Source organism: Sphaerodactylus townsendi, linkage group LG12 (genome assembly GCF_021028975.2).
Source record: "Sphaerodactylus townsendi isolate TG3544 linkage group LG12, MPM_Stown_v2.3, whole genome shotgun sequence".
NCBI lineage: Eukaryota > Metazoa > Chordata > Lepidosauria > Squamata > Sphaerodactylidae > Sphaerodactylus > Sphaerodactylus townsendi.
In genome coordinates, this window is record NC_059436.1 from 30672370 (window position 1) to 30688951 (window position 16582).

Here is a 16582-nt window from a genome sequence, read left to right on the forward strand (position 1 = left end):
TGCAAGGCAATGGGTAACATGATTGCTTGGCCAGCTACACCATAATGGGGAACTTGTTAAGCACCCAAAATGCAGTTGTGCTCTGTCACCACCTCAGGGGGAGAGGAGAAGACTTAATAAAGGAGTATGTAAAAGGAGCATGTAATAGCGTTCAGTGTCCCTGTGTTCTTGGGTACACTTCCTTGGGTGTATGCCCCACTGCATGACAAGGGGAATGGGGCCAGGTAAGCTTGGCTCCGTTTGTCCCTGTATGCACACCCTTGTGGCCTTGATTGTGGGACAGCTGAGCAGACATTTGTCTGTGGAAATATTGAAAAAAGTGATGACAGGAAGACAGAGAATCAGTGAGGGCATAGTCATGGAACAAACAGAGTCAAACAGTTGTTTCCACACAACTATTCTGCTCCACCAGCGGTAAATGTTTTCCAGAGTATCTACATAATGTTGTTTTTAGGGTGATAGAAAGAGCTCACAAGTACTCTCTAAAAAGGCTTTAAGAACTGTCACTAGTCCGAACTTCGTGGGTGAAATCCGCCACTGCAATTACAGACAGCTTTTTACTGGAGTCTCTTTCAGGCTTTGTTGATACATTGCTCTTCTACTGTTGGTTAAAGGTACTGGATACAGCTTTATATTGGCATTTATATTGGCATTCAGCTTCTGTATCCCACTGGCAGAAGTGGGCAGCGCATTACTGGTTGTAGTCACTTGCCTTTATCACTAAGAAGTAAGCTGATGGAGCCTCCCAGCTCACTGCCTCTCATCCCATGCATAGCCCATGCATATCCTCCACTAGTGTGGCAAAGTGGTTAGACTAGTAGTGTAGGACCACCATTCAAATCTCAACAATAAAATTACTTGCTGTCCACAGGCCACTAATTCTCTCAGTGTAACCTATCCCACAGGGTTGTTGTTCTTATAAAATCAGGGCATGTTTGCCACTCAGAACTCTTTTCAGATAAAGCAGGAATAAGAATGTGGGATTCGCTCTTCATGCATGAAACAGGAAATCCTCACGCAGCTCCGCCAAGAAATGCTACTTTCGAATTGCTTCCGAAAAAACTTCAATAAGGAAACATGAAACTGGAAAGCAAAATAGACATGAAAAAATTCATGTTCGCTTTAGGGTGTAAGACGACCAGAGAATGGTGAAGGCACCAAGTCCGCTGTAGGCACCAAATGCGCTGCGCTGTGTTATCCCAGAGCATTTCCGCACACTGCTTCAGTACAACCGTGAAACGATTCCGAATTCGTGCACTTGCCTATCTGCATTTCGAGAGAATGCAGATCGCCTACGATTGTCCCGTCTGGGTACTCGTCGCTTCGATTCGGCAAGCGAGATAATACGCGTCAAAACATACGGGAAGTATCACCGGCGTCTGACGACGCATGCGCCCATCCCATCTCTTGCTGTAACGTAAGAGTAGGACTCGCAAGACGTGTCGCGTGGCCACGTGGGTAATTTGCGTCTGCGCAGTAAGTGGCGGCGGGCGGCCATGGCGGGGGACAGGCGGTTCGGGTTGCCGGTATGGACGGCTGCACCCCTCCTGTGTTTGGTCGCGCAGTTGGTGGGCCATGGGGCGCATGCGCTGTACTTCCACATAGGGGAGACCGAGAAGCGGTGCTTCATCGAGGAAATCCCAGATGAGACCATGGTCATCGGTGAGAGGCGGCGGCGGCGGCGGCGGGAGGGGGCGGCTCTGGCAAAGACTGTGACCCTCTCCTTTCCCCTCACCAGGGAACTACCGGACGCAGCTGTGGGACAAGCAGACCGAGACTTTCCTGCCATCTACGCCGGGGCTGGGCATGTTCGTGGAGGTCAAGGACCCCGATAAGAAGGTAACGAATTACCCCTACCAGCCCGTTGCCTTATTCTCGTCCTTGATCCCATCCGGGGAGGAAGAACAATGTCCCAGGAGCAAACAGGACAAAAGTGGTTAAGCCATGTCCCCTTGGGTCTCTCCCCTCCCCCTGTTGTCTTGTTCTAAAACATATGTTCTTTCTAGGGTTGCCAGCTCTGAGTTGGGAAATATTTGGAGTTTTGTGGGGTGGGCTCTGGAAAGGGTAAGGACCTCAGCAAAAGAGCCGTTTTCTTCACAATAACTGATCTTGGTTGCCTGCAGTTCAGTTGTAATAGTGGGAGAGTTCCAGGTGGTATCCGAAACTTGGCAATACTATAGTTTTCCTATGAGAATGGTTATGGGGAGGCATGATGAAATCTGGTCAGCAATTCTGAAGTGATAGAGACTCTTCCTTAGGAATTTGACACTCATTCCCTGGTCTTCTTTCCCTGGGTTGTTGCAGGTGTCTGGAGACAGTCACATGAATGTGTCTGTAGAGGAGAGTGTTCTTGAGCCTAGTAGACCATGATCTTGATGGTTAGCCGAGCCGTTACTTCGGCTTTCGGAGTGGTTTCTGTCCAGGCGAGTATTGTGTTAAGTATGGCTCCGAGGGCCGTTTCACTTTCACGTCACATATCCATGGGGAGCATCAGATGTGCCTCCACTCCAACTCCACTCGCATGGCACTTTTTGCAGGGGGCAAATTGGTAAGCCAGATTCTTGTCTTTTGGGACCAACATTTTCCCGCTCTTGAATTGCAGGGCTGTCTGGTGCTCCAGAGCTTGGAGTACCTGGCTTCCTCGCTTATCTTTATTTATGGCAAGAAAAGTGCTTTTCAGATGTGAGGAAGAGGAGCCGGTTCATAATACCAAACCTTTAATTTCCTGGTCTGCTTTTTGCCTCTCTGTGACTCTCAGAGCATCATTTGCTCAGCAAATGAGATGGAAGTGAGGAAGGAGCTCAGACAAGTCTGAAAGCTGGGTCTGGAACTCGTTTGAATTCTTAGAGTATGCCACTGCGTTTAATAGGCTCACTATCTGATTTAACATGTTTTATGTCCAGCGAGTGCACTTAGATATCCAAGTTGGGGAGCACACCAATAACTACCCTGAGATTGCATCAAAGGACAAGTTGACAGAACTGCAATTAAGAGCAAGACAGCTTCTGGACCAGGTGGAGCAGATCCAGAAGGAGCAGAATTACCAAAGGGTAAGTGGATCTCTGAGCATTGTTTGGTGTAAGGAAGGTAATCTCTTGGACCTTCCTAATAACAATAGGAAGCTTGGACTTTATCTGATAATTTGTGACATGCTAGAGCACCTTCACCCAAGAGGTGCTGCACCACGGTTATGTAAAGCTATCCGCGAAGAGGGGTGGGTATTAAGTCATCTTCCTGATTGGGGTAGAAGTCCAACAAGTTATAAATAGTCTGGCAAGCATTCAGCATTATATTTGTGGTAAAGTGGTGACAGGCCATGAAGTTGAATGTGGGGTGGTTGCCAAGAATGGGTGGGTGGAATGGGGAACTTGCTTTGGAAAAGAATATCTTGGTATTTTGGTGGGGTGGGGAAGCCCATGTCTGGGGGGAGTACTCATGTCGGATGTGTAAATAAGGAAACTAAACTGTGTATTTGGGGGTGGGTGAAGCCAGGGCAGTCAGATTTCTGATTTGTGATGCTTTGTCTGTTTTCAGTACCGAGAAGAGAGATTCCGCATGACCAGCGAAAGCACCAACCAGCGGGTTTTGTGGTGGTCCATTGCCCAGACTATCATCCTGATCCTTACAGGTGTTTGGCAGATGAGACACCTCAAAAGCTTCTTTGAGGCCAAAAAACTGGTATAAGCACTTATGGCAACAGGCACTTTTATTAAAATGTCTTGCTGTCCTTCTCCAACTTCCACTGAACTAATCTCTGCCTGTCTGGATTTATGAGAGTTGTGCACTGAGTCAGAAACAAAAAATAGAATGTACCAAGACTAGTGCTCTCTCTGCAAGGATAACCTTCCTGTGGAAGCTTCCAGCTGGCTCTTTGCACTGTTGGAGCAAAGGAATTGGTGTTGAGGGTTGTATTGGGATTTCTGGGGTGGGAATGGAATTTCAGTGCTTGCAGATCTCAGGCAGAAGATGTTGCTGTTGGAGAGGCTTGGGATTAAGATATTTAAGATCCCTCCCCCGGTAGTTCCTTGCTTTTTCCTTGCCTTGTGTGTGGGGTTGGCAGGTCCTTTCTCAGCAGTGGTTTGGTTCCCTATCGCTGTTCTTCACTTAACTGGTTTTCAGTGATTCCTTTTAGCAAAGGTGCTGGGCTTGGCTTGAAGAAGAAAGTGAAAGCAAGTAATTAGCACATGTTCTGACCAGCGCCTGTGGGGGGTGCGGAGAGGACGGAGGGGGGACGGAACAATAGCCTTGATGTAAAGTCAGGGCTTGGCCTTTCAATTTGGTTCCTTAAGTGACAGGAGCAAATTTTCTTGAATTACATCCCTTTCTGGAGCAATGCTATCAACTCACCAACAGAGAATTCCATTGTGCTTCTGTACCATACTCCCATTTTTCAACATGTTTGGAGTTTCTTTGCCGATTGGAAACCAAGTACTAGTGATGATGGGACAGCAGATTTAGCTGTCTCTTTCTCCCCTCAGAGGTTGACATACACTGCCAATAGAAGTGGTTCTACAAATGTAAAGGTGTTGTCTAACCTTTGTGATGGCAGTGACTACAACATTAAGCATGGCAGCAGTTAACTCTGGAGTTTCATGCTAACTGTACTAGAGTTTTTGGGAAGAGGCAGCTGTATGTAGCACTTACTATTTATGAAAACAAATTTGGATCTTTAAAATTCAGAAAATGTGCAGTTGAATGGTTCTCTCACCTACCTTAAATAAAGGAGTTTATGGCTTCCCTTTGTTTGGGGGGAAAATCCTGTTTTTGGACAATCTTTCCTTGCCCTTCTGGGCATTTTGTTAATTACAGTAACTTTTATGATTGTACATGGGAAAGAGATAATATGCTTGAAAATATTAAGCATGTTGGCATTGGAAACATTAAACCAAGAGAAAAACCTCCCATTCCTTCTGGGGCGAAAGCCCAGGTTGCCTATGTATTCTGCTGGAGTGAGAGGTACAATTCTAGCAGAACTTCATGGGTATAACTTAAAAGGTTGTTTCATGGGGGATTTGCCACCAACAGAATGTGAACAAAGTGCTGGTATAATTTCCACTGTGGCAATTTAAGGGACACTGTAGCAGCCCAGAGGTTGACGTTGTGCTTCACCAAGATCCGTGAGACATTTGAGCTGGGCGTCAGCAATGTGCTGATGGCAAGCAGCTCTATGTTTCTTTAAGTACACAGGTGCAATTCTATGTTCATACTGGATGCTGCTACCCAGTGAATACAGCAGCACAAATTGCCTCTGAGTACTGTAGAAGAGATGGTGGGCTGTACAGCTAATGTTCTAGAGAACAGATCTTCCTTGTTAAGATATGGCAGTAATATTCACTCACATGTAGAAAGCTGCAACTACAATTATCAACTAAAAGAACCACATGGTCACTGAATGCCCATATACCATCTCAGCCATGTGCATACAGCATAATTTTAATACTAAATATAACTGACCATTTTTAATGATGGGTACCTCTGCTCATGAGGGATTATATCTTTGAACTAGAGGTGTTCAACTGTGGCGCTTCAGATGTTTATGGGCTGATGGGAATTGTAGTCCATGAACATCTGAAACGCCAGAGTTGGACACCCCTTCTTTGAACTGTCATTGAAACTTAACCAGTAGTTGGAGTGAGGGGAAGGGCATCCCGCTCTGCTTTCGTGCTCCCTTTTCAGCATAAGGTACAGCAACTTCGGCAAGAGAGTGCAGTTGTCAAGACACCCTGGAGGAGAGTAAGCTGGCTATGGAGAACGGGGAGTAACATCAACACCACTTCATTGTATCCAGCTTGTTCTTTTGTTTGGCTGCTGCCATGGTAGTGATGGTTTGTCTTCTATGCAACCAGCTTATTCTTCTCCACACATCAGGGATAAGAGCAGAGGAGGCCGGGGGTGGGGGAGGACATGGACTTGTTAGGTGGAGCTCTTCCATTCCTGACACAAAGCTCATAGCTGCTGGAGTTCCTGCTTCAAAGTGTGAACCACCCAATGACCACAAATTCCACCATTAAATGGCCTTGTCCACTTTCCTGAAACACGGAGCAGGTGCCGCACAGGAACAGTGCCCAGAAGAGCCCATGGTGGCTCTTGAGCCTTAGCATCACTGAAATACAGGGTATCTATAAACAACTTAAAAATCCTGGGCTGCTTGTGGAAGTTTTTGAAAAGGTGGTAGATATTATTTGGATAAGTACACCCTTTTCAACCACATACAATCAGAAAATTCCACTTTGTGCCCTTGGGCCAATCTGACTACTACTGTAACGTGCCAGATGTAGGGGCTATCTTAAAGATAACTGAGCCACTTCAGCTGATAGGCAACATGGCTTGACATTTGTAAGCCACAGGATTGTACAAATGCATTCAACAGCCGTGGAATACGGACCTACTTCCACGTCCAGTTCAGTAAACTTTATCACCTTTAAGAGCCCAACCTAACCTGGCGCCTGCTTATCTGAGGAGGAGCATAAACCACTGCAAACAGAGTTCTCTGTTAAGTAGTCTTGCCCCACTTGCCTATTTACTCTCCACAACAAACCGGACCTTTTCCTGGGGTCGGGGGTCTGTTCCTAGAGCTCTTAAGCGGTCATTTGGAAACTTTTCTTGGGCCGGTTTCTCCGGGCTGGGGGGAGGGGCTGGGGTTGACAGTTTTTGCCCCTCACGTTCCGCCCAAATCCATGGAGCTGGTGCCTCACAGGAGCAGATGCCACACACAGGAACAGTGCACAGAAGAGCCATTGGTGGCTCCTGAACCTCAGTATCACTGAAATACAGGGTATCTAAACAGCTGGCATGGCTGGCATCTTCAAAGGCAGGGCACGGAAAAATGTGTTAGTGTCGGTTTTATGGGCGATTTTATAATGCTGGGGTTAATCCGGTTAGGCTCGGTATAAACGGGAGATCAGCTGCCTTGCACCGTGTTTCCTTACATATGTGAAGGTTTGAATAATGCAAAAACAGCCCTTCTTGCTTGTTAACAGAAACCGTGGCTGAGAACGGCAGTCCACGCAGCCACAACCTTTGCCACCACCCGCGCAACGCATTTCAGCAGCCGGGACTGGGGCGGCATGGTCCTCCCGCCGCTAAAGGGCGCTAGAGTCACTCTGAGCCCCGGTCTCGATGGCGTTCCAGCACCAGAGAACGGTTGTGCGCAGGCGCCAACCACGAGTTGGCCGTGGCGGGGTGGTCATGGCGGAAGCCGAGGCGAGTTTCGCCCACATGGGGCTGGATGCGCGGCTCTTACAGGTATCCCGGCAGGGTCGGGGGTCCGATCTCGCTTCGTGGGATGGGGAGGGGGCAGCTCCGACGCCTGCACATGACGCTCGCCCCGCTTTCGTTTCATCCCTAGGCGATAGCAGACCTGGGTTGGGGTAAGCCCACGACGGTGCAGGAGGCTGCCATCCCGCTGGCCCTGGAAGGCAAAGACTTGCTGTGCCGCGCCAAGACGGGCTCCGGCAAGACGGGGGCCTACGCTTTGCCCCTTCTGCAGGGTCTGTTGAACGCCAAAATGGTGAGGATCGGGGAGGGAAGAAGAGGGCAGAAAAGAGCCCCGGACCGGACACGGGACCACTTCAATCTTTTATGGTCTGTTTCTCGCGCAGGGCCCCTCGGTGTCTGCGCAGGTGGTGCGCGTGTTGGTCCTGGTGCCAACCCGTGAGCTAGGCCGGCAAGTAGTCAGCATGCTGCGCCAACTGGCCTCGCACTGTGCCCGCCACGTGCGCTTCGTTGACGTCTCGGGCTCGGAGGACATGTCTGCCCAGAGGTGAGAGGGAGGAGTGCTTGATGGTCGCCAGGCAACGGCCCTGTGTAATGGTGTGGTGCCCAATATTTCTTTACCAAGTATCAAGCAAACAGAAGAGAGCTTTAAGTAGTTTTATTTTAAAGAAAGGGGAGACTCTGCCGAAACAGTACATCCACAGCATTTTTATCCCCTTCTCCTGAATTCGCCACCCCCTCTTCTCTCCCATTGGCTAAGGATACTTAGAGTCACAGCTTTCTGGTCCTCCTGTTTACATGCTCCTCCTTAATATGTGGCCCCTCCCATATTCTTCCTGTACGTTTATCAGAGCAGGAGGAGAAGTTAATATGTATATTAGCCTATAAAGCATACTCAGTACAAACAATCTGATACAAGCCTTGCTCTTCAGCCTGTAGTTGTCCAGCAGTCTTATCTTGTCCTGAAACGAGCATCCTCCCTTTGACTCATCTCCTCATTCCTAGAAGAAAACACTTTTCTCGTTTATCACAACGGGAAATCCGATATTTTATCTGATTTCGCAGTCTGGAGGGTCTTGATCCCGGATCACTTCCTTTAGCTCTTGTTTTCCAGGCCCATCTTAATGGAGAAGCCAGATGTGGTTGTGGGCACACCTTCCCGGGTCCTGGCCCATCTGCAAGCACACAACTTGAGCCTGCAGGACTCCCTGGAACTGCTGGTGCTGGATGAGGCAGACCTGCTTTTTTCCTTTGGCTTTGAGGATGACCTGAAAAGGCTGCTCTGGTGAGGGGGGCGGGGTCTGCATGATAGTATTGATGTTCTATAGGGGTTCTATTTTGTGTGACTACATAAATGCTCTTATGTGGGGATGAAAGTAATGCAAGAGGAATCATGAACCAAATGTAGCCTTGTCAGAGAAGAGCGAAAGAATAAGGAATAAGTGAAAGAATAAGGAATAGTTTGTCAAGCACAAGATAATGTTGACATGCAGTAGCAGAATAATGTAGTTTTGTTGTATTGAGATCCTTTCATAGAAAATGGAAAGTTCTTAATGTAAGGAAATTAATCTTGGCATTGTGTTTTGAAGATGGGCTTGAGAGAAGGAACAAAGAAAAGCATGTCAGGAGACTTAATGGAAGCCACACTGTCTTACAAATTGAACTTGCTTCTTTGTACAGCAATGACTATCATGTACAGCAATGACTATCATGTAAATTATTTTCTTAGTAGTATGTGGAGACCCAAATACTGGACCAGAGGGGCTACAAGGCTGAACTGTAAGCTAATTCTCATTACTTGTTTCTGTTTCCTTTCCAGCCATTTGCCTAAGATCTACCAGACCTTCCTCATGTCAGCCACCTTCAACGAGGACGTACAAGCGCTGAAGGAACTGGTGCTGCATAATCCTGTAAGAAAGGGCCTATTTGAGGTAGATTGGAGGTTGAGCGTTCCTTGTGCCACTGGGCTTTGCAGAATAGCAATGGCTGCTTAACTGTCTACTGGTTCCATTGTTCACCCCGTTGTTCGAGGATGGATGGCTCAGCAGAAGGGAGCAGAGGACCTGGTCACTCTTCTCAAGTTCATTTGAAAAAAAGAGTCTTATCTGCTCGTGTCCTCCTGCCCAGGTGACCCTCAAGTTGCAGGAGTCTCAGCTGCCAGACAGCTCCCAGCTCAGCCAGTACCAGATTCGGTGTGAGACGGAGGAGGACAAGTTCCTGTTGCTCTATGCACTTCTGAAGCTTTCACTGGTGCGGGGGAAAGTCATTCTTTTTGTAAGCACCATTGACCGCTGCTACCGCCTCAAGCTCTTCCTGGAGCAGTTCAGCATCCCTGCCTGCGTGCTAAACTCAGAGTTACCTGTTCAGTCTAGGTGAGTCTCAGCAGGGCGGGGTGTGTGTGTGTGTGTATATGTGCACTTGAAGTCCTTAGAGGGGACCCTTTCCTTGGGGATACCTTGTACTCCTCAGCAACATGTCAAAAGAATGAATTGTGGGAGTTGCATTCTGCCTGGCTAGGATTTGTGGGGCTGAAACCAAGCGGTCTGTGCACCAGCAGAGTTCCTGGTAGCGCACATTTCCCATAAGCTATGGGGATGGCTCTCTTGTGGCCTTCTGGGATTGCAAGAGGCCCTGATGGCCAGAGACTCACTGGTACATTTGATTCACTTCCAGGTGTCATATCATCACTCAGTTCAATAAGGGCTTCTATGACTACATTGTTGCCACAGATGAGCAGCACCTGGCAGAACCAGAGGTACTGCAGCAAGGAAAGAAGAAAAAGGGCAGCAAAGCAGCAAAGTAAGTTTGCATTGGCAGGGTATGCATTTGCTTAGTAGGGAGAGTTTGCAAGATGCAAGTATCAAATAAGAGGCCGAATGCAGCCTGTGCCTTTATCAGTCCTTCGCTGATGCTGCTGGTGCTTCTTGGCCCAGCAGGCCTTTCTTCAGGCTTTGTGTTGTGGCCTGGAGGGATCCATTTGAGAGCTCAGGGGCATTGGATTTTTGTCCTAAACTGGCTGGGCGTGAGTAGTATCTGGGATGTGACTGTCTTGAGTGTCTTCCTGCTGCTTCCCTCCTAGAATCAAAGGCCAAGAATCTGGCGTTGCACGTGGCATTGACTTCCAGAATGTGTCTGCTGTCATCAACTTTGACTTCCCACCTTCAGTTGAGTCCTACATCCACCGAGCAGGCAGGTCAGTAGCCTGGTAAAGCTTAGAAATTGATATCTTAAAAAACTGAAAAAGCTTCATGTATTTCCACTGTGGGAATCTGTTTGGGATTTTCCAGAAATTGCTGCCTTGTGAGTTGACCAGGCCTTTGTGGCTTTTGCATGGATGACATGGAAAGTGCAAACTTTTGGTTCTTAGAATTCCAGTGTAATACAGAAAAGGCAAATTCCAGTACTGTTTTGTGGAGAGATTTTTCTTTTGTTCTGAAGCTGTGTAGTGACTTGTGTGCTGTACTCCCCCCTGCCACCTTATCTGCATATTGTCTGCTATAATGGACTGGTTATTTCTCCACAATCAGCAAGAGAGAGGAGGATGCTTGGATTGGTGCTGTAGACAAAACCTGCCACAGATGTAGTTTGTTTACAGATAGAAAATCTATTTTCCATCTCGTTGGAGGCATGTAGCAACTTGGGACTTCACTGCATACTGTGAATGTGGAGGCCAGGCCATATCAGTGTTCTTATTAGTGGGTTTCAGCTCCAGTGCTCAGTCTCTACTTACATATGAAGTACTGGCCTATAGTTTCTAGATCTTCCTGTGCTGCTGGGGGGAAGGGGGGGATTCAAGGCTGTCTTCCAGCACATTGATCTCAGTTGTGCCCTTTCTTTCCTCTTCCTTGCAGAACAGCTCGTGCCAGCAATCCTGGAACAGCATTAACTTTTGTGTCCTGTTCAGAGAGTGCCCAGCTGGCCAAGATTGAGGCTGCACTTGTGGGAGGTGAGAGCTGTCAGTTTGTCCCAGGCAGGCGGGTTGTTGAGGTCAGCTAGAGTGGGCCCTGGACAAAAAGCGATCATCCCTTTCCTGCCAATTCAGGTGTTGCCTTATGGCTATTTAATGCAGTAGTTGCTCCTCTGTAATCAAAATTGTTCTTGTTTGTTCTCCAGAGGGCAACGCAGTTACCTTACAACCGTACCAGTTCCAGATGGAAGAAATTGAAGGCCTCCGATATCGCTGTCGGGTTAGTGTTTTTGCCTCGGTAGAATCAAAATATGAATGGGGGGAATTCGATATCCTAGGCCAGTGGTGGCGAACTCACATTACATGAGGCAATCTGACCCCGGGAAACATTTATCCGGCCCCCTGGGGAGAAGCGGATCTCCCTCTTCTCTCTCTCCCTTTCCTTCCTCTCCCTTTGGGAGGCCCGTCCCTGCCCCCCTCCCCTTTCCTCCCCCCTCCTCCTCCCTTTCTTTGCGGCTGCAACTGAGTGAGAGGCGAAGAGTGGGGCCGGGTCCCTCTGTGCCCAGCTGTCCCAGCCCTTTCGCGCCCTCTCCGCCCGCCCTTACGTTGGCCTGGTGGCAGTGGGAGAGAGCCACCCGTTACAGCCAGGGCTCCACTTGAGCGAAGTGAAGCATGAAGGAGGAGGAGGGTGGCACTCAGATGTTATGGACTACATATTCCTCTATTAGCTCCTGCCGAGCTTAGGAGCAGTGGCATGCCCGGAGGAAGGAGGGAGGGGCTGGGTGGGGAGGCGGGGATCATGGCTGCTCCAGGTAAGCCCCCATGACGCCACTGAATCTAGAAGCCTGGATGCATCAGACCTGAAGAAAGCCGAGCAACTCTTGGGGATTGCTCCCGGAGGCCCAGTGGCAGTGGCGAAAAGCTGATGGGAGTTGTAGTCCATAACATCTGGAGTCGGAGAACAGCGGTCCCAGACAGAGCTGTGGAGACAGGGCTGAGAGCAATGCTTGAGGCTTGAGGGCTGAGGCTAGCCTGAAAGAGCCCCAATGGGACCCCCAGACCTGAGTGGCGTGGCCTCTTAAGCTAAGCAATAACCTGCTGGAGCCCAGCAGTGGGAGCAACAGCAGCTTAGCCGGGGGTGGGCAGCAGCAGCAGCAACAGCCCAGCTACCTTCGCTCCTCACCCAGTTGCCTTAGCTCTGCCGCATACGCTTCAGAATACAGCTACAGCCCAGAGCTACAACGAACACTCGCCTTCCACCAACATAGAAAGAAGAAGGAGAGTTTGGAATTTTATCCCCCTTTCTCTCCTGCAGGAGACTCAAAGGGAGCTTACAATCTCTGCCCTTCCCCCTCACAACAGACACACCCCTGTGAGGTAGGAGGCTAGAGAGGAACTCAAGAGCTGTGACTAGCCAAAGGTTCACCACCTGGTGTGTGTGGGAAAGTTTTATAGTCCGGCCCTCCAATGGTCTGAGGGACAGTGAACTGGCCCCCTGTTTTAAAAGTTTGAGGACCCCTGTCCTAGGGGATTCTCTAGGCAATACAGATTTACACATTCTTTTCCTCCCTACAAAATGGGAAGAGGTGGATGTCATTTCTTTTATGTAAGGCTGTTTGTGAGTGTGGCTATGAGGCCTGGGCAGAACTTGAGCAAGTGTTGGGAGATGAGATCCACCTGACCATGCTTATTTTTATAAAGGGAGAAAAGACTTTGACATGATGTTCCCATAGAATTGGCAGAACTGACACTTTGTACTGCTAGTGCTGTTCATTTGGTAGCTTCCTGGCCTCTTCAATATAGGTTTTTCTTAGTATTTAGAGTGAGATGGAGATTGCCTCGACTTTTCATGTAAAGTGATGCCTTTTGGGGCACTCAGTTGACAGACATATTGCCTGCCTGAATTCCAAGTAGCGGCAGATTAGAATTAGTAGAATCCGCTAAATTGACATAAATAAACACAATTAATGCACTTTAAGCAAGGGCTGAAAATTTTAAGCTTTTTTTTTGCTGCAGGCAAAGGAGGGATTGCCAGACAACAGGGTGGAATGCAGTAGCATCATTGGGTGCACCTGAATTGCTCTCCAGCCCCCATATTATACCTTTACCTTTATCTACCAGTGGATGCATGTGACCAGGTGGGCAGAGCGGGTGCCTCATGGCTGCTGCATTGCCTGACCTCTGTTCCCTTCTTGCTTTCAGGATGCCATGCGTTCAGTCACCAAGCAGGCAATCAAAGAGGCTCGGCTCCAGGAGATTAAGGAGGAACTGCTCAACTCTGAGAAACTGAAGGTATAGCCTTGTGTTACACTGGTCATGGGGGTCTCCCTCTCTCCCCCTGCAATGTTCTGACAGTCTTTTATGGAGATGTGTGTCTTGTTTTTCTAAACATATTTTTCAATTTTCTAGACATACTTTGAAGACAACCCCCGGGATCTGAATCTACTGCGCCATGACCAGCCCCTTCACCCAGCCATTGTTAAGCCACACCTGCGCAATATGCCAGAATATTTAGGTAGAGAGCAGAGAAGAGTGTGTGAAAAACTGAATGGATATTATTATGTTTACTGAGAGGTCATATTTCCTGCTTTGAAGAGATGTTGCAGTGCATCACAGCTGCAGTATGCCATATGGCATACATCTATCTTTGAACCTCATACTGTTACTTAGAAATTCTCTTGTGTAGAGAAACCTCCAGGGTTCCTGTATGAGTGAGGTGTTGACTAAAGAACATTTGTTCACTGTATAGCCCATTGTTCTTTCTGAGACCTCAGGTGAATCCAGATATAAAACCACATGCCTAAAACATCCAAAAAACAATGCAGTAGGACTAGGGTTGCAAATTTCTAAGATTAACACAAACCAAAACAACAAAACTTGGCATACAATAAACAGTACAGAAAATGGGTTATGATAGCAGAAGGCAGTGTTGTAAGACTAAGTAGTAACAAATAAGATAATACAATAAGAGTGCGATAGCCTGCAGTCCTGTTCCCTTTTAAAAAATGCTGTCCAGAACAGTTTTATTTTACACATTTTGCAGAATGACAGAAGTGTGAATGACTTCTTGCCTTCCTCAGGCTGGTCATTCTGCAAGGTGGAAGCCACAACAAACACTGCACTTGTGCAGGCAGTTGTTGATTTTACCCATTTGCTGGGTGGGCATCCTAAGGCTTTGCTCAGATGAGCAAAGCTGTCGCGACAGCACAACTGGACTGACAACCCTGTAGATATGTGGACTGCAAGCCTTGAAGGACTTTCTAGATTATTCCCAGTACTTGAACCGAACCTGGTCACTGATCAGTAACCAGTGGAATAACAGCACGGCAGGTATCCGTGAAGAAGCAAAGCTGATTTTGAACAAGTGTGTAGATGCAATATGACGATAATGAAATCAGCTGCAGTAGAAGAGGATCGGTATTCTCTTCTGCATCCTGTTTGCAGAGCAGCCAGTAACTCTTGATTTTCTCCACAGTGCCCTCTAGTCTACGAGCTGTTGTACGGCCTTTCATCGGCAAGCAGAAGTACAGGCGGCGGAAGCCACTTCCATCTCATACTAAGGTTTGTGTTCTTGTGTCTCACTGTCAACCTGGTATCTGACTAACCCTTCCCTCCCTGATTTTCTTGGTAGTTTTGCCAAGAGGCCCAAGACTGACATAGTTCAGTCTGTACTTAGGCATAGCTAGTAGTGTTGCTATTAATATTGCAAGGGGTAGCCCTGCAGAAGTGGCCTGGGTCTGTTGGGGGGTTCTCTGGGGTATCATCTATGTTCTAGTGTCCTGTCCTTTGGGGAGGCTTCTCTTCCCAGGAACACATTCTAAGATTACCTCACTTTATTCAGTTAGAGAAATGGAACCCTTTCTCGGTTCCAAGTTCTTGATCGCAGACAAGAGACTCCTTTAGATACCAAAATAGAATTAAATCTATTCTTCTGCTGCTTTCTTGCAAGGTTAGAATTAAATTCTTGCAAATAGAATTAAATCTATTCTTCTGCTGCTTTCTTGCAATCCAAGAAATCCAAGAAATAAGGTTGACTTCCTTATCTAGGCCTTTATTTGGAGCCATCTGTTCCCTGCCACCGATAGCACGATGAAAAATTAAGTGAGAAATAATCTGCATGGCTTTGGGTGGCTTCTGGTTCTGGGTATCTAAACTTTGTCTCCACCCCTTGTGGGGAGAGGGTGGGGGACTGACATGGCTGTTGCACTTAGAATCCTGAAGTTACTGTTCATTTAAGTGGTTTTTACATGGCTTTTCTGTCAAAAGTATCCAAATTTGTTTATGGGTAAGAAAAATAAAAACAACTTGGACGACAGCTGCAGCAGAATGACTAAAAAGACAATCAGTGTGGATCAACGGAAGCCTGCAAACAACCAGCTCAAAAAAAAAACCCCTGAGAAGACACTCAATCCTAAAAAAGTGGACTGTTGGATTTTCTGTGTCTGAAGCTAGAAAGTGTAAAGCATGTACCAGATCGAGGTCCTGCCTAAGCAGAACTAACAGGACCTCAGAGGAACATAAATGTCCGAGAATCTGGGACTGAATGAGTCATTCTAGAGACTCTCGGAGACCTGCTATAGGGCTGAATGCATGGAAAAGGGGATGTGAATGTGTGGGAGAGAGCTCGAGTCACTTTTGAAAGGTTTCCAGCATAGTGCTCCTGAGTTTCTTGGAAGAAAAGGGCAGCCCTGTGCCCAGGTAAACACTGTTTGGCACCAGCAGTCTCTCATTCTTCTTTTTCATCCTTGCAGGGCCAGCAGAACCCACTGCGCAGCTTCAGGTACACAAAGCGGAAATTGCAGAATCCAGCCAAGAGAAAGAAAACCTCCTGAGTTCCTCACCTTGGTTGACAGTGTTATGTAGGGACGAGAGAGCAATCTGACTGTGGAATCTTCTTCACGCCGGAGTTGTACTTTTCTGCCAGGATAGGACTCTATATGTCAATACCAAAAGTATGTTCAGGCCTGTAAATATATAGATATTAAAAGACTTGTCTCCTGCCTTTTTCCTTGGAAGAGGATTAAAATGGCAGAAACCTGTTCAGACTTTTTAGTGTTCAAGTTAACAAATAGACAAAGTGTGTAACAGACTTCTCTCTGAGATACAGCTCTGAAAATGCCAGCCACAGATGCAGGCAAAACGTTAGGAACAAGATCTACTAGACCACACTTCTTCTTGTCACTCGGAATGGTGGGGCATTATAGAAACAAAAATCAACAAATTAGGCTACTCTTTGGATTATCTGGCCATGCTACCTTCTAAAGAGACTTTCCAGCTTCTGAGGAGAAGGTTGTTTGACCAGGAACGTCAGACCCTATTCGAAAAGGCTTCCAGGACTTGCTCTCCTTTAGCTCTAGGCATCACTCTACACTTCGGGTAATAAGCAAAATTGGCTCAATACTCTGCACCAGATAAATCGTGCTCAGTGCTCCGTGAGAGCAATGATGCTGGCCTCGCGCT

At 47.6% G+C, this 16582-nt stretch overlaps 2 protein-coding genes across 4 annotated transcripts; both read left to right on the forward strand.

The window, feature by feature from the left end:
• Nucleotides 1-1457: 1457 nt before the first annotated feature.
• On the forward strand, nt 1458-4756 carry TMED4 (transmembrane p24 trafficking protein 4). 2 transcript variants are annotated; one of them, XM_048513538.1, is made up of 5 exons: nt 1458-1662; nt 1739-1839; nt 2429-2548; nt 2904-3050; nt 3535-4756. In XM_048513538.1, exons 1-5 carry the CDS (start codon nt 1497-1499, stop codon nt 3682-3684), a joined length of 684 nt encoding a protein of 227 aa, XP_048369495.1. In that variant the 5' UTR covers nt 1458-1496; the 3' UTR covers nt 3685-4756. The 2 variants fall into 2 exon arrangements, with proteins under 2 accessions (XP_048369495.1, XP_048369494.1); XM_048513537.1 differs by having other exon boundaries at nt 1461-1662; nt 1739-1841; nt 2412-2548.
• Nucleotides 4757-7144: 2388 nt separating this feature from the next.
• DDX56 (DEAD-box helicase 56) lies at nt 7145-16109 on the forward strand. 2 transcript variants are annotated; one of them, XM_048513492.1, is made up of 14 exons: nt 7145-7245; nt 7349-7510; nt 7602-7762; nt 8330-8500; nt 9035-9125; nt 9343-9587; nt 9889-10014; nt 10295-10408; nt 11067-11161; nt 11329-11402; nt 13325-13414; nt 13532-13637; nt 14598-14683; nt 15874-16109. In XM_048513492.1, the coding sequence occupies exons 1-14, from the start codon at nt 7189-7191 to the stop codon at nt 15952-15954; spliced, it is 1659 nt and encodes a 552-aa protein (XP_048369449.1). In that variant the 5' UTR covers nt 7145-7188; the 3' UTR covers nt 15955-16109. The 2 variants fall into 2 exon arrangements, with proteins under 2 accessions (XP_048369449.1, XP_048369451.1); XM_048513494.1 differs by lacking the exons at nt 13325-13414; nt 13532-13637; nt 14598-14683; nt 15874-16109 and adding an exon at nt 12650-13296 and having other exon boundaries at nt 11329-11460.
• The last annotated feature ends 473 nt before the right edge of the window (nt 16110-16582 follow it).

What these genes read in the sequence shown, in the direction of transcription:
- TMED4 (XM_048513538.1), top strand. Translation starts at nt 1,497, where the DNA reads ATGGCGGGGGACAGGCGGTTCGGGTTGCCGGTATGGACGGCTGCACCC. An exon ending in AGATGAGACCATGGTCATCG is followed by an intron (nt 1,663 to 1,738) that starts GTGAGAGGCGGC and finishes TCCCCTCACCAG; the next exon opens with GGAACTACCGGACGCAGCTG. An exon ending in AGGAGCAGAATTACCAAAGG is followed by an intron (nt 3,051 to 3,534) that starts GTAAGTGGATCT and finishes GTCTGTTTTCAG; the next exon opens with TACCGAGAAGAGAGATTCCG.
- DDX56 (XM_048513492.1), top strand. Translation starts at nt 7,189, where the DNA reads ATGGCGGAAGCCGAGGCGAGTTTCGCCCACATGGGGCTGGATGCGCGG. An exon ending in TGGATGCGCGGCTCTTACAG is followed by an intron (nt 7,246 to 7,348) that starts GTATCCCGGCAG and finishes TTTCATCCCTAG; the next exon opens with GCGATAGCAGACCTGGGTTG. An exon ending in GTCTGTTGAACGCCAAAATG is followed by an intron (nt 7,511 to 7,601) that starts GTGAGGATCGGG and finishes TTTCTCGCGCAG; the next exon opens with GGCCCCTCGGTGTCTGCGCA.